The sequence below is a fragment of the Lepisma saccharinum genome, chromosome 14 (genome assembly GCF_977018435.1).
Source record: "Lepisma saccharinum chromosome 14, izLepSacc3.1, whole genome shotgun sequence".
Lineage (NCBI taxonomy): Eukaryota > Metazoa > Arthropoda > Insecta > Zygentoma > Lepismatidae > Lepisma > Lepisma saccharinum.
This window is the reverse complement of record NC_139242.1, coordinates 22,153,828-22,179,981: the sequence shown is the minus strand read 5'-3', so window position 1 is coordinate 22,179,981 and position 26,154 is coordinate 22,153,828. Positions and strand designations below refer to the sequence as shown.

General features: G+C 39.3%; 1 protein-coding gene across 1 annotated transcript in view; it reads right to left on the bottom strand.

Annotated features, from left to right (window-relative positions):
- Positions 1 to 389: 389 nt before the first annotated feature.
- LOC145998451 (prostatic acid phosphatase-like) overlaps positions 390 to 26,154 on the bottom strand; it is a 31,908-nt gene continuing 6,143 nt past the window's right edge. The window contains exons 4-9 of the mRNA XM_083134862.1: positions 23,470 to 23,712; positions 22,913 to 23,098; positions 18,012 to 18,135; positions 12,515 to 12,726; positions 8,329 to 8,457; positions 390 to 598 (exon numbers count right to left, since the gene is read on the bottom strand). Of these exons, the coding sequence (XP_082990988.1) occupies positions 590 to 598; positions 8,329 to 8,457; positions 12,515 to 12,726; positions 18,012 to 18,135; positions 22,913 to 23,098; positions 23,470 to 23,712 (903 nt within the window). The 3' untranslated portion in view covers positions 390 to 589. The remainder of the gene's footprint in view (positions 599 to 8,328; positions 8,458 to 12,514; positions 12,727 to 18,011; positions 18,136 to 22,912; positions 23,099 to 23,469; positions 23,713 to 26,154) is intronic.

Genomic DNA, 26,154 nt, shown 5'->3' with positions numbered 1-26,154 from the left:
GTGACTATTCGTTATGATTTAGTCCAGAGTGTCTGTGTATACACCATCATTTTCATAACAGAGTATAATTCTCCGCCATGTACGATGGGAAATTCTCCTCAACATTGCTGGCGTGATGGCAGTAAATGCACGTCGAACAGCATCCTTAAGTACGTCAACTGTCTCGTAACGTGTGGCAGCAACCTTCTGTGCTCACTAAAATCTATGTAATACATAGGGGTAATGGGACTTTGTGATCACTCTGTACAATAATTGAATAAAAATATATGTATTTATATTGACTGTGGGACTTTGAATCATCTTATCATATTACTCTATGATAAATCTTGCCCAAAAGAAACATTCAATTATTGCTAATTACTTGGATGTAAGAAAGTTTATCTTGAACATACAATTTCCACAACTTTATTTCACAAGAAAAAGGTTGATCTGATACATGATAAACAAGCACAATGTGCGAAGAATGTACAAATTAATTTCAATATTTGATTTTCACAATAATTATTTTAAAAAAATACTTATATCATCACAGGCTGTAGAAAATTATATTGTTCTACGCGGCTTGCAAGGTCATCAGAAAACAAATATTTTAAACTTTCTGGAAAAGAAAGCATACAATACAATCTTAATTATTAAGTAATATCTAAGATATAATGGATAGGTTCAGTGGCAAAGCATGACAATTTTACGTAGTCATCGAAAGACTTGTCAAACGTCATGGTCGATCTTTCCAACCTGAAAAAGGGGGGCACAATATTTCTCCACAGTAAACGCCAAAAATATTCCAAGCTTTCGATAGCTAACGTCACGCTCGCTTCTACCCTGAAGATGAGTGACGTTAGCTCTCGAAAGCTTGGGATCTTCTCCACAACTCACCTGGTTGATAACCCGAGAGAAACTTTTCATCAAAGGAGAAAATGTCTTCAGTAAAAATATTGTTTGAAAGCATTGATAAAAGTGCAGTTCACAAATTCATACGCTGTGAGCACCTGCCTGGTCCATTTCAGGTCATAAATATTAGAAAAAAAGTCAATTATTGGCTCTCTGTACTGTTCAACTGTGTTAACTAAGCGTGATTTATAACACCACCCGAGTTGTGAAAAAGATGGGATGGTTTTATTTTAATGTTATTGTGTGGCAAAGTGGATAAGAATACATGGTATTTCATTCATTTCCTGGGACAGCACTAAATCTATACTTGAGCATAGCAATGCATAACTAACGCCTTCGGGTACTTGTCCTGCACTTTCTTTTGTTAATCCTTTAAATGCCGACCTGTCATAAGTTTGAGCAATAATAAATTTTAGTTTTTCTTGTATGTACACATTGCATGCATTGTAGAATTATTTTCCTGTAGTTTACGGTCATTACAAGCATAAGAAAACAGTTTTTCTTTGTGACGTTTCAGGAGAACACACACTCCCTGTAGTCAAAATGAAAATAAATGTCTGATGAAGGGAGCGTGTGTTCTCCTGAAACGTCACAAAGAAAAACTGTTTTCTTATGCTTGTAATGACCGTAAACTACAAAAAAATAATAATAAATTTATCCTACAGTTTCTACTTATTGACAATTTTTACATGAACAAATAAACTGTCAGATAAACAATCAGTACTCACATCAGTAAAACCAATAAACCCTCCTCCTTATGCACAGATCTCAAGACAGTTCACAACTGAGACTGTTAACATTAGATTGTTCATCTAACATAATTGAAAGAAAGTCTAATTTTTCAGTTTATTTAAAAAAAATCACTTGTGACGTCACTAATTGCGTGTATTAGATCATTGCATTGCATGCTTTACAATGATGGAAATAGCACTCGGAAAAATTTTAATCCTGATGACTTAAGAGCCCGTATCACCGCTGGTGATGATACCTAAAAAATAGGTTCTTGCGTCGACCTTCTGTGCTCGAACAGTCAAGTGTGTGGCATTTAAATTTTACTGAGTTAAAGATCGAATATGAAATTAGTTATGTCGCAAAGCCTTTTTTTAAATACATTATCTATTACGTAGTTTTCCTTATCTCAATTTCGTAAAATTCACTTGCTCGCCAATTGTATGTAATAACTTAAATCAACATTTTAAAGCACAAGAAAGCTTCAACTGTTCTTCTACAGCAAAGAAATGAAACTGATCTTACATAATTTTCTTTAGAATGTCTGTAGTTTTTCGACGTACAGAGCAATGTATGTAAATTTTAACTTCAACTTTTCTAAGCTGGTCGTGCTAGCCATTTCCCCCTCTGTACCGCTTGCGCTCAACCCTGCCCCCTCCACACTCCTCCGCCGTCCCTTTTTCTTTCACAATCGGCTTTCCCTTCCTCAAGTGGCAAGAAAACCGCATGCTGAGAGCTAGGAAAAGATAAAAGGAGGTAAAGGTTTTGGGGGAGAATCAATGGTTTGGGCGATGCTTGTAAACAGTTCTTCACTACGCGATATCCATGACAACAGTGAAGGACGGGGGATTTCCCCAGTATATTGTTCACAAATAGGAAGGGCTGGTTGCACAGACTGAAGTACACCTTTACAAAAGGTTTGCCTACAAAAGAAAAATTGTGCCAAATTATAACTTTTTTTTTGTGAGAACACGAAAGTCCATTACCAAGGGATTTTTTTTAGGGGAAGGTGACTTTACCCAAAGTTTTTAGGTAAATATTGTGTAAATTCTATCTGGTGGTGGATTATCAACCAGCCACGCAAATGAATTACTTTTTAGCTGTCGATCATAAATAAGTTCAATGAACGTTCATTGTCAGTTTGAGATAGCATTGACTATCAATATCATTGACATAAATCAACGGATACAGTTGCATCTCTCGCACTGGGCAGGTGTGATTAGTAGTGAAAATAACTACCAATAGTTTAATATGTGTTTCACATCTGTTTCTTCTCCATGGAATAGAAATTGGCCTCCATGATGGAGTGGTTAGCACATCCGGGAGTTCGAATCCCGGCATGGATGCTCTTTGTGAGTGTCCGTTCATCAGTTTCATCATATAATTCATCCTCAGGCGAAGCACGACGCCTTAGGTTGTAAGACACGTTTTTATTACGTTAAGAAAAGAAAGAACATCAAAATCATCTCATCTAGGATAATCCACCAACTGCAGAAAACACAATAGAATGTCTTCCGCCTGTTCTGCACAAGTGTCACAACAGGCTGAATAGCTATGCACTACTACAAAACATCGTCATTATTTCCCTAGTTTACAGCACCATACAGGAGAGATATCCTGCTACTCGATGTTATAAACTATTCCATATATGTTGGTCATAGGCGTGCGCACGGGCCAGGGGGGGGGGGGGGAATTGTCCCCTAATCACGGACGTTCGCAGATTTTTCCACAAAGGGACAAGAAAGGTATTGTTTTCATGGGGCATTATACCCCGATATTAGTGCTGTCCCCTCAAAAAACACCACTTGAATTTGAAATTATTGCATTCCTGCATCCCCATTACATAATAATTAATGTAAATTACTATGACTGAAATCTAATTATACTTGTGAAATATATACTTTTAGGTTGACCTTCGTTTTCGAGGTGTGGTCATCCTTGCCCCCTTCCAGACGTTCCATGCCCCTATATTATTATACTTTCACCTAGAAATTTAGTGGAGAGCAATATTGTCGCTGTTATTAAACAATATTATACTCTAAAAGGAAATGGCGCAACCACAAGGGGACAGGGGGGCATTGCCTTATGCCTTTTTCCAACCTTGGATGGAAATCAATTATAGGGGGGCGGGTCATACATTGAAGTAAAATAAAGCAAGACTTGCAGAATCTACTAGTAGCAGGACAAAAGGATACTCAAGACAGAATTAGTTTTCACGTCCATCTTGCATTATTTCTTCCAGACGGTCAGGATCACTTGCAGGGGGTTACAGAGGGACAATTGTCCCCTCGACTTTAAATTTTATACAAATAAAAATACATTTCGTAAAATTTTCTTTCTCGCTTCGCTCGCGGTACCTGCTTTTCTTGCAGTAGCCGTAGCTAGGAAGTAGTGGGAGTTGGCCCTGGGCGCCGAACAATCTGATTGAGAAAAATTGTAAAAGAGAATGCCATGCCGTCCCATGAAATTTTTTGCGCCCTATTAAATCAATACTGTTTTCAACTTTCAAAAATTTGGATCGAAAAATTTTCTTTCTCGCTTCACTCGCAATTTCTTTTCTCCAATACATTGTAAATTACCAGAGAGAAAGTAAGAACAAATAAGTAATTCAGACAGTTGCTGCTATAACAGGAAAAGGAGCGCTCACATTTCAGAGACAATCTATATAATTTTTGCTGTTGGTTTGTTAAGGGGCGGATGAATAGATTACGTAATGTATTTAAATAATATTTTAATACCTAGGTGTGTATATATATATATATATATATATATATAATATACACACACGCGTGCGAACACACACACATATACTGGGTGAGTCTTTTAAAAGAAGAGGCCCCATGGAAAATGCGCTCCTTGCATGTAGGCAACCTTGGTACACCGAAGAGACAAGCGGGTTCGAGAAGAGTCCAGGATATCGGTGCCAAGCATATTAGACAACATGACATGACATGACATATCCTGGACTCTTCTCGAACCCGCTCGTCTCTTCGGTGTACCAAGGTTGCCTACAAGCAAGGAGCACATTTTCCACGGGGCCTCTTTTAAAATACTCACCCAGTATATATCACATCAATGCAAAAAACTAAAACAGTGAGATAAAATGAGGTTTCTCTTTCCCGATCTGACTGAATTTTCAAGGCTTTTGCCCCCCTCCCTTATCAGAGGGTCTGCACACGCCTATGATGTTGGTACCCTCTTCTAATAATAAAAACAAATTAAAATAACTGTAATATTAAATTAATAATTAAAATATTAATTAATATTGTTATTACATGAATGGGAAAAAGACGGCATAAGAATATTCATTATCTAGCTCATGAATAGTTAAGATCGCTTCAATTTGTATAAAAACAACTGCCCTGGCAAGGTGATTGTGAAACAGATAAGGAATTGAATATTTATTGAATAACGAAAAAGGATGTTAGATCCATTTGACGAAAAGAAAAGCTCTTAATTTAATATTTAAGCATATTACTTAAGTAGTGGTGTGCATAAATCTTATTTGATACAGTCATCCAAAGTTGTTTGACCCCAATGTAATCCTTCCCTTAGAATATGTTTGACGGAAATACACCTCTCTCGATTATACGACAGATGATAAACAAAACAAGCATATTTACATTATTTAATTTTTGTACTTCGTAAGTCTCTCGTGGAAGATTCGGACTCCCTGGACACCCCGCCTCCCCATAATAGTACTTGGCTCTATTACATGTAAGTTGTATTGCGATGTTCGCCAATGTGTGTTTTTCTTCTTTCAGACACTCGGAAAAAGTTTTGTCTTGTCACAGGAAACATGTCGGGGTTATAAATGGTGGGGGCTGGAAAGAAAGGTCCGTTATGGTCAGACTCTGACCTGCATGAATGGGGGGAGAGTAGCGGACAGGGAACCTTGTGGTCTTCTTCTTTCGACAGAGCAACCCTCCTTCCAGCAAAGTCTCAATAGGTCTCCCTGAGGTCTCCCATGCAATGGATTTGCCTTCGAAGGGGGAAATGGAATCAATATTGGTAAGACTAGGAAGAATAAATTACATCTGTCCGCTGCTTTTTTCGAGCGACGCTGATACGTGCTCTTAAGAGGAACCCTGCCGTAAACATGGGAGCTGAAAAAAAGGCCTTTTATGACCAGACCTTCAAGCGGTCGTCGGATGTCTTTCGAGCCGGTAGAGAGATTAGCACATTTTCTGCGATGACCTGGGCCAGCGAACACCATTGACTTCAATAAGAAACGTAGCGCGAGTGTTGGCCACAGGGAATATTACTGGGCTCTCATTCCGATTCCCTAAACTTAGCAAATCCCTTGCATATTTCCAGCCGTTTCATGGTGTCGCTTGTCTTATTTCGGACAAATATGAGAATATTCTGACTAAGTTTTTACTTCTTCTCTAAAATATTTAAAATGCAGTATTTTTATTATTTTGCTAAGTCATCTCCGCATCTGCCAATGACCAGATGCCTCGCCTCGCCTCCGGATAGGTTATATTCTAGGGATGGGCTAGCATATATTATCGCCCATACTAATAAAACTGACTGATCACTGTTACCAATTTTCTACCAGTTCAATGTAAAACTACATGTGTTCTACACAAAATCTGAATAGTTTATTCATCTCCTTAATTAATATATGGAATCTGCAATATGCTTTGCTACAGGGAGCTTTCAAACCAACTAACACATAGGTTTCACACTGAAGTGACAAGTGGCAAGCAACATAGGCACTCCACTCTGTCAAAAAGCACCATATGTAATCAACAGATCAAGGTGACACAATGTTAGGTTAGGAATATGGTCCAATCTGAACAACGTGCAAGTGAGATGTGACATGTGCAGATTGCTGTGTCACTCGAAAAAGGTTGTAATTGTTTCTGTAGGTTAATTTCCAAGTGACAAGTGGTCAACCTCCATGGCAGAGTGCAGCAATACCAGGGATCCCAGGTTTGTATCCCAGCCTGGACATGGATGTTCTTTGTGAGTGTCCGTTTATCAATTTCATCACATCATCACTCATCCTTATCTATGCGATTAGCCAAAAGTGGCAGAAAAGTGAAGGAAAACATACCAAATGCAATCAAACCAAACCAAAGCCAACTGCTGCTTATCACCCATGGCTTGTCACTTTGGTCATAAAAAGCTCCCTTAGAAAAATAATACACAATGTAACGACCCTGCGTGGTTGCCATATTATATTTTATTAAGAAGATTTGGATAAAGAATGTATGCTAAATGTCCCTGCGAGGCGTACGCTTTTAATTTAAATGTGTTAACGGATCCACCTCTACGATAATTAGTTTCCCTTATTATTTGACCCTGCGTGGTCGCTGTATTCTGTAAATGTTAACGGATCCACTTCTATGTTTATTATTTTTGCTTATTATTAGACCCTGCGTGGTTGCTGTATTCAGTAAATGTTATTAATTATTGTCATTTACACTGTTCAACTCGTTGTTTAGAATTGCAGAGTCCTGCGAGGCTCATTATTAATTGTATTGTCTGAATGCACACAGTTTTACTTTATATTAACGCGTGCATCTAGTGATTTTCCCACTAGTGTTTTCTTAATGTCACTTCTTGGATGTTTCTCAGTACGAAGGTTGCTATATGTAAAAAAAATGAGTTAGCAACGCGTACTTGTAGTTAAAATTTTCATCACCAATGCGCCACTCCCGCGAGTATAAAGCCAGCGCAGCCAGGCCCGGAGCTCAGTTGGCTCCCTGATGTCAACAGGCAAACATCCAGGGTTAACTGGCCTCTCAGCCTGAGAACTAGAAGCCATCTCAGAAGGAAGGACGGAGAAAGAAGAAAGAAGAAGAAGAGCCTAGCAGCAACCTACCTACCTGGTCCGCTCGCTTAGGCTGATAGGTGCCCAGGTTCTACCTGCCTGGCTTGTCTGGGAGCACCCGGACCTTCCTTTCTAACCTGCCATCCCTGCATAGGAGACACCGGTTGGCTTGCCAATTCCCAGCTAACGCCGGGGGTGTCGCGGCATCCTTTAATCATTTTACCCTGCACCCGTTATTCGGGAGTACCGATTGGTTTCGGCCAATTCCCGGCTGTGGTTGGGGTACTATGCACAACCTACTCTCTTTTACAGGGGAACCCATGATGTCAGCGGCGACCAAGGCCCTAAATAAAATTGCATGTTCCCTGCCCCCCTTTTTCTCTTCGAGACCAAAGGTGGTACAGGTAAAAGCACGTGTGTGGTACAAGAAAATGCACGCACGTGGTAAGGGTTTCAGGTAAAGGCACGTATGTAAGTGTGCTAACGGACACCCTTGTGTTGAGATTATAATAAACATATATTAAGCTGGTATAGTCTTTCCTTACACCCAGCAAGCCCTGAGACAATTCTGAGTCTATGTTCTACGGCTGACAAAAAGTTAGCGCATATGCGTAGACTTTTGCCGTCCACCTAATTGCAAGGTTTAGTGTATAAAATGCAGCCCGTGCCAGTACTCCTGCACTGTGCGGAGCACGTGGGGAGGACGTTGCAACAAGTATGTGAATTGTAAATTTATATTAATTCAAAACATAACAAAATGGCAGAATTTTGAAATAATTTACAGGTATTTGAATGTATATCAGTTTGGTGAAATTAATGGTGCTGATTAATCTGTCACATTCCTGTATGAACATACACTGACGTGCACAAATTAGTGAACAATGATTTATATTGTTAAAAGAAGAACAAGAAACATGAAAACTTACACATTCTTCCTCCCAGTCATCAGGAATCTTAGCTTTAAGTGCTTCATTGAATGTTTCCAAAGGGATACTATGGCAATATCCAGGGATGCACATTTTGTACACATCCTTATCACACTCCTTATAATATATCTGAAATTTTTTTTTAATCAACACAAAGTTTCAAAAGAAATATAATGGAAGTGTTATACAGACTCTTAAACTTCTAGCAATAGTAGTAGTTGCATTCTATATGTTGGCTGAAATATCATAGCAGTTGTGTATTTTCCATGTTACCTGGTTTACTGTTACTAAACCAACTTTTTCATAGGAATTTTCAAGCGAAAAATGCAGGCTCGACCAGGACTCAAACCCGGATCTCAGGAATACCGTGCCATAGCTCTAACCACTGAGCTACCGAGCTGGCCTGGCCTTGCCTGATTTTTCACTATCGCTGTTTTACCTGCGTGAAATCGTTGCCTTTGAAACACAGTAGACTTCGACGTTGCCTGGTTCCTCCCAGCGTAGAGATGTTAATTATTGTAGATTAGGCACACACAGGAGATGTACTACGTAGAAATTTTCAGCGAAAAATGCAGGCTCGACCAGGACTCGAAACCGAGTCTCTGGCATACCTCACCTGATTTTTGGCTGTGCCTAATCCACAACTTTTTTCATGTATGTAGAAATCAACGGAAAAATTGAAGTTGTCCGCCCTTTTTTTAAAAATTGATTGATTAATTGATTTAGTTTATTTTACTTCACGTTTTGTGCTTCTTGGCTAATTTGTGAAGATGGGGATGAGTGATGAAATGATGAAATTGATGAACGGACATTCACAAACAACCAAGCCTGAGCAGGATTCGAACCCGGGACCCTTGGTGTCGCAATGCAATGTGCTAACCACTCGGCCACAGGGTTCGGCTTATGTTTTTGTTTTACTTACATGCCTGCAATGGTGTTTTATTTCTATTATATCTAATTATATAGAATAAATATACACAATGAATAAGAATTGTTGCGGTAAACCAGGTAACCACTGCTTCACACTTCTCATTTGAAAATTTCAATGCCAACTTTCAAAGCTTTCTAAAATCATACATGTTAGGATCTTCCATATGCTACTGATAAGCATAGGTATCTGCTTGTGTTCATCCTTCTGGAAAACATGATTATTGTGATACATAATATGAAACCTCATTTTTCTTGGTTGATTTGGTTTATTATACCTCGCTTGTAAAGATTAAGATGCATGATGAAAAGATGAAACTGACGAATGGACACACACTGCTCTAATCAAGAAGATAAGGATCAGTGATGATTTGATGAAATTGATAAAGGAACACTCTCACAAAGAACACCCATGTCCAGGCCGGGATTCAAACATGGGACCCTTGTTTTATTGATTAAGAATGATGAGTTTGCTACTCTAGCATCAGTTTTAGCAGAGTTTAGTAAAACAATCAAACCATATTAACAGCCACTAATAAACAAAGCTGAGCTTCCACATATACATGGATGTGAAAGTTGGTCCCTTACATTAAGAGAGGAACATAAATTAAGAGTATTTGAAAATAAAATCTTTAGGAAAATATTTGGACCTAAAAGGGATATAATCTAACAGGTGCGGCAGTGAAATGGGCAATTTGGCAACCCTGGAAATAACAAGTTACGTAAGGAATCAGAAAACGGGAGTGGTGCCATCTGGACAACAAAACTTTGCCATTGACACTGATATCTGTGTTCAGTCGAAATGGCGTCGTGGACCCGTGAACAACGCGGTTTTGCCGTAAAGAAGTTTTACAAAAACAACGACAGCTACGTCGCCGCGCAGCGTTTTTGTAAAACGTCTTTACGGCAAAACCGCGTTGTTCACGGGTCCACGACGCCATTTCGACTGAACACAGATATCAGTGTCAATGGCAAAGTTTTGTTGTCCAGATGGCACCACTCCCGTTTTCTGATTCCTTACGTAACTTGTTATTTCCAGGGTTGCCAAATCGCCCGTTTCACTGCCGCACCTGTTATAAAAAAAATGTATAAAATAGTCTTACTTACGTGAGTGAGTATAGAATTTTGAAACTACGTTTTGGGGTTTGACTGCCCCCTTACTCAGGTTCTTTTTCCTCTAGGTACAAATCATTTTATGCTGCGTCAAGTGTGTTAAAAGGATTAGGTTAAAAGGTTTGGTTAAAAAAACACTTGTTAAAAAACAGGTCACAATTCCTTTAAAACCCCAGTTAAAAATCCTGCTTTCAGGTGTTTCCCCTCCGTAAGACCTCTTATCCCGGGATCCTATTAAACTGACTAAACATATTCCGTTGTTCTGCTTGCTCTGACAGTCTACTCCTGATGCAGAGACAGATGAGTGGAGAAGGTTACATAATTTAGAACTGCATAATTTGTATTAATGTACGGATATTATTAGAATAATTAAATCAAGAAGACTTAGGTGGGCAGGCCATGTGGCACAAATGGGAGAGCAAAGAAGAGTTTAGAGCATCGTTTCTCAACCTATGGGGCGTGACCCACTGCTGGTTCCCGGGGGACATTTGGTGGGTCGTGAAGTCTGGCTCGAAAATTTATTTACTGTGTCTTAAAAACCTATTACATTTAAATTACTAAGATATATTGATTTAACAATTTAAATTCAACCTGTGTTGTTGTAGAAGAGGGCTTCGATGTTACCAAAAATATGATTATAAACTGGGTGCACACCTGCAAGTATTCTGCCGGCAACCATGCTTATGGGTCCCATGAAGTGTAATATCCTTCAAGGTGGGTCCCGGACTGAAAATGCTTGAGAATCACTGGTTTAGAGGATTCTTGTTGGGAAACCTGATGGTAAGAGACCTGTAGGAAGGCCAAGTTGAAGATGAAAGTATAACGTTGATATGGACCTAAAGGAAATCGGATGGAAAAGATTGGACTGATCTTGCCCAGGATAGAGACAGATGGAAAGCTTGTGTTTCTGCAGCCATAAACCTTTGGATTTAAGTAGGCTGGAGAGTGAGTTAGTTAAATAGAGCTCCCACATAGATGTGTGGGTGGCCCTCTTGTATTTGATGCAAGCAGTTCCAGGTTTGATTACCAGGAGAACTCGGTGTATACCTAGCAACATGAGGACAATTGGAAAGCTAATTGAAAGCAACAGAAGCTGACTCCAATCTTGAAGCCATAAAACAGCTCTGAACATTGTTGACAAGGAAATGACTTTCTGTTGGCAAGAAATGACGTTCTGTTGGCTAGAATGACTTCTCACGTATTTCTCTTTATGTACAACTTTTATTTACACCACTGCCCTTCTCCATATATAGATTTTTCCATTACAGATCCAATATCAACTGCTCCCGGTTGCCTTTTGCCCCAGAACACAGAGAATTACACTTCTCAAGACTTGACTCTACGGGTGCACTATTTACCATAGCGCTAACGTGCCCCCGCAGTTTTATCACGCAGAGGTCCCTATGCCATCCCCGTATTAAGAGCCATACTACTTATTAGAGCTACGAGCGCACTATTTACCATAGCGCTAACCCACCCTTGCAATTTATTATGCATAGGTCCCTAAACTACGGCGCTCACTCTGTGTGTATTTCTATACATCCATAAAAACGGCTTCACTCCATCAGGCCTGGTATCGAAGTATCTGCGAGCCTGGGATTCTGAGATATGAGAGAACGTATGGATAATAAACCTTTTTGAGCAAGGCCTCATCTTCAGGAAGCTATCAACTCATGGCAAGCCACGGTACCTAGCAACCTGTTGAGTGAGATGAGTCAAGGCAAAACAAGTCGGAACCGGTATTTATACCTCTGACAAATGACCCGCCCCCAACCACCAGGACAAGGCCCTATTGTTACCTTTCTAAACGGGGAAGCCATTTGAGAAAACCCAACCGGTGGCTTCCCTGAATACCAAGCAAAAAGCAACCTAGGCCAGAGCACGTACACAGAAATACACTTTTACATACATATTTTCCTTCTTTTTTAGCTGTGTGCATAAAAGTCACACAGCAACATGCATCACTTTGCACTTGGGAGGCAGGCATTGGGCCTCAGGGGGCTGTCATGCCCCGAGTTTAGATTATAATTATAGAAACATAACCACTTTTATTCTTTTGTCTATGATTTCTACAAACCATATAGTATGCTTGTATTTTTATTATTAGAAGTACACATTGGGAAAATTGTGTACAGGTTAAACTTACCTCCACATGGTACTGTTCTGAAGCATTTTTACGCAGCTCCACCATTACTGCAAAGCCATATGGAGGAACAAAACTATCTGTAATTCCCAGGGCTCTTAGGAAACCCATTACAGTGTGAGCGTGGCCAGAATACAAATACATTTTCCTTTCAGAAGTTGAAATTCCATCCGCTTTGTCATTCATATGAGTCACAATTTCCTTTAAAAGTGGACCTGCAAATGTTTTAGGGAATAAATTACACATAAGGGAATAAACTAAAGTTTTGTGTGTGAAGAACATACTTGTGAATGCAATAACATAATTTTATTGATAATGTGTTATAATAATTAAATAAGAACACAGACAAACACAAATGAAATAAGAAATCATTAGCTGGACTTTGAGGACTGGACATATGAAGAATTCTCTTTCATAGTGAAATGTTCTATATGTAATACAAAAATATGACAATACATTAGTGTGTGTGCTTGAAATTTTTGCAGTTTACATTAACACAAATATTTCCAAAAAAACTGTTCTCAAACTTCAACAAAAGGATTTCACGTACACATTGCTTTTTGCCACTTTTGGTTAACCACTATGATGAGAATGAGCAATGATGAGATGAAATTGATGAAGTGACACTGAAAAACAACACCCATGTCCGGCTGGGACTGAAATCCAGAAAGATCAGTGGTAAGATTGAAAGCAGACCACTTAACATATATTGTATTTAAAATAAGCAGAAACTGACAAAAGAATAAAAAAAAAAGCATTTGGAATTATTATATTACCCTCAAATTTCTTGACAATTGTCAATGTAACTATACTTACCATAATAAGTTCTGAATGAAACATTTACATAGAGCTGTTAATAAAACATAAGATCAACATTTCGACCTTCTAAACATAACTATTTTACAATGTCCCTAATGAAGACTTTTGTTTAGGGCAATCTTGTGTTTTATTAACCTCTCCAGGTATGTGATTTATTACTATTTTATGTTTCCCTAATACCTCATGTCACAGTAAGATAACAAAACGTGTATTTCTAAACTGAATAGCAACAAAACTTATAGTAATAATAATAATAATAATAATAATAATAATAAATATATAAAAACCCATGGCTCTACGGCCCAGGGGCTTGGCCTATCTCCCGACTGCCAGTCTTCCTTCCACAATCCTACCTACAGGTGTGGAGTTCTTCAACCGGTAACACTGACCTGCGATGGTTTCATTGCCGCCATCCTGTATGTTTTCTACAACCTTGGTGACAATGAAGTTCGACCAGAATGGGTGACCCGCAGAAGTGACGCATGTGTGTAAGAGGAGGCGTGTGAGCAGGCAAGAATCGTGATCCCAGCATGTTGCACCCAAGGTCACGTAAAGAACGAAAATGGGGAACTATATGCGTGACATTGAACTTCGACCAGGCACCAGACCCATACGGAAAATTCCAGATAGTGGTGCATTCCACGGAAGCATGACGTCACGGACACGATAGGGGAGTCCGCCGTATATAAGCACGTGCTGTGCACCAAGGAACCGCAGTGCATCATCACCATGGCCAGGGGCAAACCTATTGACAACACCATGAGGAGAAGAGTGGTGGAGTTGCAACGGGATGGACTCAGTGAACGGGAAATAGGGCACCAACTGAACTTACCCAAGTCAACCGTCCACTGCATCATCAAACACCACCAAAATACGGGTACTACAGAGCCAGGTAAGGCCCCCGGTCGAAAACGCCTGCTGAGCGTGCGTGACCTACGATATTTAGGCGCTATATCCAGACCAACAATCATGTTTCTGTGGCTGAATTACGACTGTGGACTCGAGAACGCTTTCGCATTGAAGTGTCAACCAGAACCATTCGCTGTTACCTACAGCGATGCAGTTACCGAGTGTACAAGGTGAAACATAAACCCTTCCTTTCCATATTGAACGAAGGCAATCGACTATGGTGGGCAGGAATGTACCGGGGATGGACATTTCGGCAGTGGAACAGGGTTTTATGGACGGACGAATCCATTTTCAATGTTGTGTACGGGAAAATACGGAAAACAGTCATATGTCGGAAGGAGGAACAGAATGAAGCAAAATGTTATGCACGTTGGGTACAGAAACCTGCGTCAGTGATGGTATGGGGATGCATGACGGCATCTGGGGTTGGCCCACTACACGTCTGTGAGGGCATTGTGAATCCACACGACTATACACGCATACTGGAGCGGCATCTTCCCACAGTGCGAAGGCACCTGTTCCACAGGCGGCGTCTCATCTTTCAACACGACAATGTCAGGCCTCATACAGCGTGGCTGACAAGAGAATGGTTGACTCGCCATCACGTGCGAACTCTGCCATGGCCACCATCAAGTCCCGACCTCTCGCCCATTGAGAATGTGTGGCATGTTCTTAAGCGACGTGTGCAACAGAGGGGACCCACGACAGTGGCTGCTCTTATCGCCTGCCTGCAGGAGGAATGGCACCGCATCGATGTGGAATACCTTGAACGACTTGTCCGCAGCATGCCCCGACGCATTGCCACAGTTATTCGCTGACGGGGCGGCGTCACACCATGGTAAACAGGATCCCCTCTAACAGTGGTCGAACTTCAATGTCACGTGTAGATGGACGAAAATGTTTTATTTTGTGTGGACACCATACATTGCTGCGTTGCAGCGGAAATTTATGTTTTCCTTTGTTCCATGTAGCCTGCTGAATAACATATGTTCAGCATATGCATGTGTTCTCCTTCTTTCACAACGCACTCCTATATTTGTGACTGGTCGAACTTCATTGTCACTAAGGTTGTAGAATGACTTTTGCATCCTGAATCAGGACCCAAAGTTAATTTTTCCACATCACATCACATTTCTTTAAAATCTGATATTACATTTTTTATGCACATGCACTAAGGCACTCGTTACGTTGATAGGAGAAGTGTTGCTTTAAATAAGATTTCCAGATTTATTTATTAATGTGATCTCCTGCAGCCATCTGGCAACCCTGTATAATCACGTGCACAGCCTAGAGCCGACAACACTGTACAACACAGCAGGTTTTACTGTATAATTTTTTTTTATTGAACTTATATCAACAAGCCACGTTGTGGCTGCAAGAACAGTCCACATACATTCTGCTGTGTGTGCGTGCACGTTTTGTGCCGATAAAACAGCAACAGAAAATAACCAAGTTCGTGAGAAAGGCCTACTATGCATACTTCAGCATCAAACTGAGAGACCAAGGCAAGCCGTGGTCATCATATAAGGCTTGTAGGACCTGTATAGAACAGTGGGTGAACAGTGAGTGAACATCGTTGTCATTCGGAATTCCAATGGTGTGGCGACAACCTACAGACCACAGTACGAACTGCTACTTCTGTTAGTGAATTTGAAGGGATTTAACAGCAGAAACAAAAGTAAGATTGTATCCAAGCAATATTTCATCCGCAATTATACCTGTTCCCCATGGCCCTGATGTACCAGTACCACAGTGTCCGGAACATTTGCATGATTGTTCCTCTTCTGATGTGAAAATGGTCGGCGCTACCACTGACTGTGATTTCTCACCGGAAGGTGTTGAAAATCAACCCAAACTTTTCGAGCAAAGTGCCTTAAATGACTTTGTTCGAGATCTTGGTCTTATAAAGGAATCTGCCAAGATACTTGGGTCTAGACTCCGTGAAAGGAACATGTTGGCACCAGGGACGACGTACTATTGGTACAGACATTGTGAAGAAGAATTTGCACCTTTCTTTTCTGAAGAGGGAACTTTGGTGTACTGCAACAGCATTCCGGAGGTTATGCTGAAACTAGGAGTACCACAGTATGACCCTACCCACTGGAGACTTTTCATTGATGCCTCCAAGCGTAGTTTGAAGTGCATCCTTCTTCACAACGAAAACGAACTTGCATCAGTTCCCGTTGCACATTCAGTTATTATGCGAGGAACATACGGAAATCTTGAAAGGATGATGTGTAAAATAAAGTACCAGGAACACAAGTGGCAAGTGTGTGGTGACTATAAAGTGATAGGTATTCTGTTAGGTCTATAAGAAGGTTACATGAAGCACCCCTGCTTTCTTTCTGAGTGGGACAGTCAAGCAAAGTCACATCACTGGACCCAAAAGGAATGGCCACGTAGACAGTGGATTGTAGGCTCGAAAAACATAAAACAAAAAAGTTTTGTTGACAAGTCCAACATACTGTTACCTCCGCTTCATATCAAACTAGGGCATGTGAAGCAATTCATTATGGCTGTAAACAATGAAGATGAATGCTTTCAGTACCTGTGTCATCGATTCCCAGGCATCAGTAATGCCAAAATGAAAGAGGGTATCTTCACAGGTTCAGATATCAGAAAACTTCTTTCTGATGCTAATTTTGAAGACGTAATGTGCACACCAGAACGATCGGCATGGAAAGCATTCCGGGATGTAGTCAGAAACTTTCTTGTCAACACAAAGGATCGAGACTACAAACAAATAGTGGACAGAATGGTTGTTTCTTTCCAAGATTTAGGCTGCAATATAAGCTTAAAGGTGCACGTTACATTCACATCTGGACTATTTCCCCAAGAACCTAGGAGTGCTGAGTGAGGAGCAAGGAGAAAGACTCCACCAGGATCTAAGGGAAATATAATGCAGATATCAAGGGAAATGGAACAAGAACATGCTGGCAGATTACTGCTGGTTACTGAAGAGACAATCCAACTACAGCTCGCAAGTGAAAAGCAACGCAAAGAAGTTTTTTCTTTAAAATAAGTCAAGATATCATAAAATTGAAACCGTAGACTTGCCATTCTAGAACATGTTACCAGTACCAGTAAAACAGTAAGTGCCAAGCGGTGTTTACAGATGCTTTTAATATAGTGTGTGTCTTCAAACCTGTTTACATAATACATTACTTACTTTTATAGTATTCTTATAAATATAACAGTGTAATATAGGAGTGTTCAGATGAGTAAAAATAACAAGAAAAAAGCATTTCTTACATGTGATAATCGAGTGTATTAATGCCATATGTGCGTGAGAGTCTTATATATTCATTTCATTTTGATTTTGCAAGGAAACCTGATGTGATGAAGAAAAACTGACTTTAGTTCCGGATTCAGCATGCCTGAAATATAAAAAATCACTAGTTGAACATTATGCAATGATCACAAATTTTAAATTCGCAGGCCAGTGTAATCAGTTGACGTGGGGTCAGCACGTCGAACCCTCTGCCATTATAGGAGATTTCCGAGACTGGATTACACTACTCACTCATAGTTCTCCAATTTCCTCATGATGGTGGGTTGCCACCAGTCCTATACACAGGCTGAAAACCTAGGGACTGAACCCACGTGGACTCAAACCTATGCTGTCCTGCAGTCGGAGCCCAAAGCACAGCGCCTTAGACTGCATGGACATGGAGGAGGACTGCAACAAAACTTACCTGTCATTAACCTCTGCATTTGTGGTGTGAATGAACACGAAGCCATGGACATGGAGGAGGACTGCAACAAAACTTACCTGTCATTAACCTCTGCATTTGTGGTGTGAATGAACACAAAGCCAACTGAGTTCCATACAGAGATGTCAATGGCTCAGGATAAACAGTCTTGGCCCATTCTGGTATTTCAAATTGGTACAAACTCTGCAAGGAGTACGATTTAGAATTATAAAGATATAATTACACCATAAATTCCAAGTTGTTTTGAGCAAAGAGTCAGTTTCACAAAATTTTAATCATCTCTGGATGCTAATATTATTTTCTACCATTGTGCTCCTGTTGCTCTAGACATATAAAATGCCAACTCTTGACATCATAAATAAATAAATAAATAAATAATAGAAATATTCTTTTCTCAATATCAACAAAGTATTGCTATAAAATGTAAAGATATATTCTACCAATGTGATTTAAAATTGAGATTCAATGAGAAATCTGAAGGATTAGAAAATCCCAACTGAAGGATGTATTTCATGCTTCAGGAATAAAAAGCAGTGGGTAGCAAATTATTATACTGAAATGTAGACACTTATCCGCAGTGGCCACCAAAATTAATAGAAGTTCTTAAAAATATCATGGATAAGTGAAAAATTCATTTCAGTATAAAATTGAAGTATGTAACATGGTGACTGCGATAGGTTTTTAGATAACTTTATTTCACAAAACTAGGGGGTTTATGATTTATACATTTATATTCATAAAGTAATAACAAAAATGACATACTTTGCTTTGCATTACTATATTTGCAGAAATATCAGATAAACTGATATACCTATATCAGTCAATACCAATAGAGTACCAATTACTCTGTTCAATTCCTAAAAAAAATATTAGCCAGAGTAATATGGACACCTCCTGTGTTAAAACTATTTCAGGTAATTTGATTTGATTTGCTTTCTTATTACAGGAAGAGTACAATAATGTCTGAAGGTAGCAAATGGTCAAGAAAATTCATGTTTCAAGAAATGGTAAATGCAGTAAAATGTAAGATGGATAATTTAATGTCTTGCATGTATATAATTACATTATATACATGTCTCTAAAGGCCAGGACCAGCCAAAGTGACTTCTTCATTGGGTGACACGTGGTCCACTGTTTTCTGGCTTTTGATACTGGTGTCCACTACTTCTTTCTTTCAACTAGCTCCCCAATTGTCCTCATGATGCTGCGTCAATGCTTAAATTCTGAGGGGTCCTACGGTAAATCAAAACTGGGAATTAAAGGAAAGAGTGCTAACCGTTTCGCTACACAGGAGGCCTGGTATATATTAAACAGACTTAAAGGTTCACATAAAAATTAATATGCAGCAGCACTTTGTAGCTACAGGGTAGATGATTTGCAGGGACTTAAGTTCAATCCTTGGCTGAGTCACAATTTTGAAAACGATAAGTTATTACATTTAGTTAATGGAGTTGTGGAAAAAGAGTAAAGCTTGCCAGGGATGGCGGCAGGGGTGGGCATGGGCGGGCAAGTGCCCACCCAAAAATACCTGTGCCCACCTGATTGCCCACCCAATCAAAATTCAATAAGTACATATACTTACGGATATATGAATGATTCAATAAAGAAGTGTATTCTGGTATTCATAACATGTATATTTTACTTGTGAATATTATCTATGCTAGAAATGTTCAAATATTATCAATCCATAAAAAGCCAATTTTGTCATTAGAAAGTGAAAGTAATTACTAGAGCTATTGAAACAAAAACTGTGATCAAATGAATACTTCCATGATTAAAAGCAGCTAGTAGGCTTAGGAGGCTCAAAATTATGTAGGGTATGATCAAGATTAGATCAGAATTTAGGATGAACTTGAGGACTGCATCTCCGGGCCTCCATATAAATCCCGGCCTGGGTATGGTTAAAATAATCTCCAAATAAACAAATAAAATCATCATCTTAGTGTTACTTCCTCCAGCAACACAATAAATTATTTCGACTTTTTAATTATTATTAGAATAATTTAATCAAGAAGACTTAGATGGGCAGGCCATGTGACACAAATGGCAGAGGAAAGAATAGTTTACAGGATTCTTGTTGAGAAACCTGATGGTAAGAGACCAGTAGGAAGGCCAAGACGAGGATGGAGGATATAACATTGAGATGGACCTAAAAGAAATCGGCAATGATGGGAATGATTGGATTAATCTTGCCCCAAACAGGGACAGATCGAAGGCTTGTGTTGCTGCAGCCATAAACCTTCAGGTTTAAGTATGATAGAGAGTATAATATAGTTTTAATTAGCTCTGTATTGAAATTCCAGAAGTGTCCCTTTTTTATTTCATTACAATTTTTATATACCTGTTATCTTCAAATATCAATATGGTATGCGAAATATCAACTTTATATTCATTCTACTAGTAAGAAGGAATCACCATAATCACTACAACTGAAGTGAATAAATTTTAATAAACTAGTTATGTATGAAAAAGGTTGCAGAATTATTCAATTACAAATGAGTGGCTTATCCTATTTAGAAATCCTCGTCCCACACATAAATTTTGCCACATTAATCAACCACAAATATCAACAGAATTTGTAGATGCAGTTGAAGTAAAGAAAAAAAAAAGTTATGTCACGAAGTATCCAGAAGACAATTTTGTTAGTTTGTTTTTAAGCCCACTTTTATGCTCAGATAGGTTAATCGAGACTAAAGCTACAGTTTAACGTGTAGTCCGAACCCGTGTGCATTGTGCTCCCACCAGAGGAGGGGAGAGTCGAACACAGGACCTCTTCATTATAATGCGACAGCGTTATGCCATTGGGGAAAAAATATACAGAAAGAACTCGCACCAAACGTGCCTTTTTATCACCACAGAAGATGCGTCCATTTTTAGAGGGTGATTGCCTGAGACAAATATTTGAGACTTTCGGAAAACAACGTCATTATTCACGGAATTAGCTGCCTTGATCCACTAATGAAACGCTGTGCAATTGAAACAACCACCTCAACTTTCTAAGAGGTATGAACTAATGAAACTCCATTTTTGGAAGAGTTGGTTGTGGTTGATTTGTTTTATTGTAAGTCATTTTTCTGATAATTTTAATAATGACGACATTATAAGGTTCAATGGTGATTAGATGAAAGTAACGAAGGGGCGAAAACAAACACACGCTGACACTCAAAATACAAACACTCATAATTATTGCTTTGACAGTGGTTCCAAGTGCCAGTGACTCGTTGCCCTGAAAGAAAAAAGTTTCCAGGGTATTCTGCACAGGATAGAGGTTGACATTCTAGTGTGTTCAAAATGTTCACACCATACAACCCAAGTCATCTATGAAAATAGATGAATTATTACTGGTATGGTGATCAACTTCGATGAATTCCTTGTCCTATATCATTTTGTTACCTCAAAAAATATGTTCATGTAAGCATACGTGTATTGCGTCTCCTGCATTAGTAACATGACAGTACAGAAAACAAATAGCAACTTAGCTATTAATCTCTTCAATTCTGAATAGATTTTCAATCTTACTTGTTAATTATTTATGAGTGATATTTTGTTAAAATAGCCTTTCTTTAGCCTAGGAATATTTCATGGACAATGAACAAAGAATTGATTTTCCGTGTGTGTTTTAAATCATTCCTAATAAGACGTTCATTTTAATCCAATCATTCAGTGGCGGCAATTAGGAGGAGCAGTAAGTGGGGATGCAGTTCCCCCCACCACATTTTGCCACTTTTCGCCCTCGCACTATAGCCCATTAATGCTAAGCCTTTTCTACCAAGAAAAAGTATATTGTCCTTCCCCCTCAAATATTGGCACCCAATCGCTACAAACATTTGTATAATTTTGTCAGTTGTACAAACCTTGTAACCTAAGAAAAGTGACCCCCAAGGAGTAAGAAATCTCTTTCAGTCAAAAACTCATACGATGAAAATACTATCCTCAGGAACGTGCATTTAAATTACAAGAAACTTCACGATTGTCTACCATCGCAATTTCTATCACTGTCGCCGAATACATAAAATCAAGTATGTGCCTTGTATTTGCAACATGAGCTTAAACCTAATTCACATTTACTTCACTGTATTAACATGCATGAAAGAATGTGATTAGAATGCATGGCTGCGCATGGGTAAACGCTTCCTTGAAATAATTGTGTCCATCAGAGACAAAGCAAAAGGAAATGGAACAAGATGCGAGAATAAATTTAAAAAGAATAATGAGGAAAACAAAAAAAGGAAAGGGAAAAGAAGTAAGAGGAAAATCGGGAGTGTAAGAGAGAGGGCGATACATATGTCTTACATACACATATATACTATATATGGTCTTACATTTATACTGCCACCCTAAAGCTTCTGCCCACCCTATCCGCCACCCCTGAAGCTTGTATACATGCATCAACATTACTTTGTGAACTGTGGAGTTGTGAAAAATATAAAAACTTGTTTGCATGCATCAACATTACTTTGTGAACTGTGGAGTTGTGGAAGAAGAGAAATGCTTGTTTACATGCATCAACATTATTTTGTGAACTATGGAGTTGTGGAAAAAGAGAAAAGTTAGTTTACATGCATCAACAATACTTTGTGAACTGTGGACTTGTGAAAAAGGGAAATGCTTGTTTACATGCATCAACATTACTTTGTGAACTGTGGAGTTGTGAAAAAAGATAAAAACTTGTTTGCATGCATCAACATTACTTTGTGAACTGTGGAGTTGTGGAAGAAGAGAAATGCTTGTTTACATGCATCAACATTACTGTGAACTATTCACAAGTAAACTGTAATTTTTAAGAATGTATTTGCTGGATTCAGGATGATGATGTGCTAAAAATGCAATGAATCAGATGTTACAAAGCCTCCAACTGTAGAGTTGATTTGGTTTACTTGAAATATTATGATCAACATTTATTTATCATAGAACAACACAAAGACATGACTAAAGCAATAAAACATGATGAAATGTTTACCTGGATGTGAAAAATTTCAAAAAAACGATCAATGGTGGTTATTGTAGTACCTTTGGTCTCTGCATGAGCATCAATGAAGTCATAAAGATCAGAATTAGATCTCTCAAACTCCTTCACTTCAGGAGTTCTCAAGAGATTATACAATAGCTTCCTGTACTTTGGACATGGTCTGTCTTTCCGCAAAATCTGTAAAAAGAAAAGTAAATGCAAGAAAACATGAATTTTATGTTATTTTAAGTCACTGGTTGATAACAAAATGCCTTGTGTTTTCTTTAAACAAAACTTAAGAAATTGTATTTGCTTTTTGTATATTTGTTATTAGGTGTTGCTTTTCTGTTATTTTTGGTTAATTGCAATGATGAAGATGAGTGATGATATGATAAAATTGATGAAAGGACACTTGCAAAGAACACCCATGTTCATGCTGGGATTTCAATCTGGACCCATTCTTGGCTACCAAGCTAACAGAATATAAGGAAAAAACAAACATTCCACCTATTTTCAATATTATGTCAATCTAAGCAAGAGAAATATAATAGAATTTACCTCCATTTTACCTTGTCTCGATGTCTTGGCAATGTATGCACTGGAATGGGCTGCCAATTTGTTATATCTGAATCCCACACTTGATTCTTGGGTGGAGGAAATAATCCAGCAAGGATGCACTGTGCACTCATGATTGCTCTATCAAGGTCACTGCTTTTGGCATAAACCTCCCTTGGGTTGTACTCGGTTGTTAGAAGATTCCAATAATGCTTTCTCATGAATTGTCCAAGTCTGTACATTTGTTGCTTCCCTGTCTGTAAAATTGAAACACACATTTCTTTGAACTTCTAGTTTAAGCTTGTTAAAAGTATTCAAACACTTTTTTAAAAAAAAGTAACGTTTTAAGAGGAAGTTTCACGTTGTTTGCAGGAGTCCATCTGCCATTAGCAGCCCGAGATGTGGGAAAGTTAACAATGGTACCTTCTCATGATAATGCACCTACCTGTCCACAGTCCATAATAGTCGCAGAGTTTATGGTCACACATGGAACATCCTGCCTATTCACTGGACTTAGCCACCTGTGACTTCTAACCCCCTCCTCCCACACTGAACATACATACACACATGAAAATTCATCTAAAGGGGCCATTGTTTTGCATCAGAAAATAAGTTGAAAGCAGCATCGCAGGAGTTGTTACAGTAGGTTGCAAAACATGGCTACCAGCAGATTTACCAGCACTGGCAAACATATATGATTGCCGAAGCAGATTACTTAAAAGGTGGTTGTGCATCGGTGTTTTGAAATCATCATGGTAAGGAACTATGAGCTGAGTACCCGAACTTTTGGATTGTACCACATATCTCTTCACATAGCCTATGTACATACTGCTTGCATTGTATAATTCTTTCTAACCTAACCTAACAACTGTAAACTAGAAGAAGAATTTTACAATGATTCATATACCAGGTGTGCCGGTTAATAATTCTTAATTTCGTCGCTGGATGGTGCTGGAAGCAAGGGTTGGTGCACAGTCTCAACTGTTACGTCAGTGTGTTGCCAGGACAGTACCTGTCAAAACACCGTGGATGTGCAACCGAGTGCGAGTGATCGTGATATTGGGTTTGTGTGGGAAACATGTTGACTTTCAAACCAAATAAGGAGCATGTGCGACACGTCCTGCTTTTCTTGTTCAATCAAAAGAAAAACGCGAGTGAAAGCCATCGTATCCTTGTGGAAACGTAGTGACAATGTCCTAATGCAAGACGTGTGTGTGTGTTGGTTTCGATGATTCAAAAGTGGTGATTTCGACTTGAAAGACAAAGATCAACTGGGCCAGCCGAAAAAATTTCAAGACGCCGAATTGCAAGCACTGTTGGACTAAGATGATACGCAAACGCAACAACAATTGGCAGAGAAGTTAAATGTTGGTCGCCAAACCATATCTGATTGTCTTCATGGCATGGGAAAGATCCAGAAGGCAGGAAAATGAGTCCCACATCATCTGAACAACAGACAAATGGAAAAGCGAAAAACGGTGTGTGAAGTGTTGCTTTCTCGGCATGAAAGAAAATCTTTCTTGCATCGGATAGTGACTGGGGACGAAAAATGGATCTACTTCGAGAACCCAAAATGCAAAAAGTCATGGGTTGACCCAGGACAATCTTCAACATTGACCGCAAAACCGAATCGCTTCGGAAGGAAGAAAATGCTGTGCATTTGGTGAGATCAGAAGGGTGTGGTGTACCATGAGCTTCTGAAACCAGGTGAAACAGTGAGTGCCGTTTGCTACCGTCAACAACTCATCAATTTGAACCATGCGTTGATCGAAAAGTGCCCAGATTGGGTGACAAGACACGGAAAGTGATTTTGCACCACAACAACACCTCATCACACACAGCAAAAGGCGTCAGAGACACTATTTCTGCACTTGGTTGGGAATTCTTGCCCCACCCGCCATACTCACCAGACTTAGCCCCTTCGGACAACCACTTGTTTTCATCCACAATTTGATGGACAGATGGGCAGAATGTATAGCTAGCGATGGCACATACTTTGAATAAAGCATTTGTTACCTTTCACCCCAGATACACTTGTTTTCTTTTGGATCAATTAAGAATTATTAACCGGCACACCTGGTATACAAGAAATATGTAGAAATCTTAGCGAAAAATGGAGGCTCGACCAGACTCAAATCCAGGTTTCTAGCATATCATGCAATTGCTCTACCAACTTAGCCACCGAGCCAGCCCTGCCTTCACCTAATTTTTCACTGTTGCTGTTTAAGTTGACTTCAAAAGAAGCAGATCCTATTGCAGTATCATTGACAGAGACAATTCCACACAGGTTTAACAGAGACAGTGAAAATCAGGTGAAGCCAGGGCTGGCTCGATGGCTAAGTTGATAGATCAATGACATGGTAAGCCAGAGACACAGGTTTGGGTCCTGGTCATACCTGCATTTTTTGCTGAAAATTCTACACATTTCTTTGTGTACATCACTGCATGAAGTGAGGGAGCAGGGGGATGTGTTCCCCCAGCTTTCTCACTGTCACCATGTTAAAGCATAGGAGCATCCAGCTAACTACAATACTCAACCAAACATATCCCTAACTAACATTTTCCACTTCAAGGGTTGGCGTACAATAGTGCACATCAATGCTCGTTCTGAGTGCTACTATTGTACAGTACTCTTTTCACCACGGTATAGTGTTCTTACCCCATCCCTCTTCTCGCCAAAACCACAATGCATTCCACAG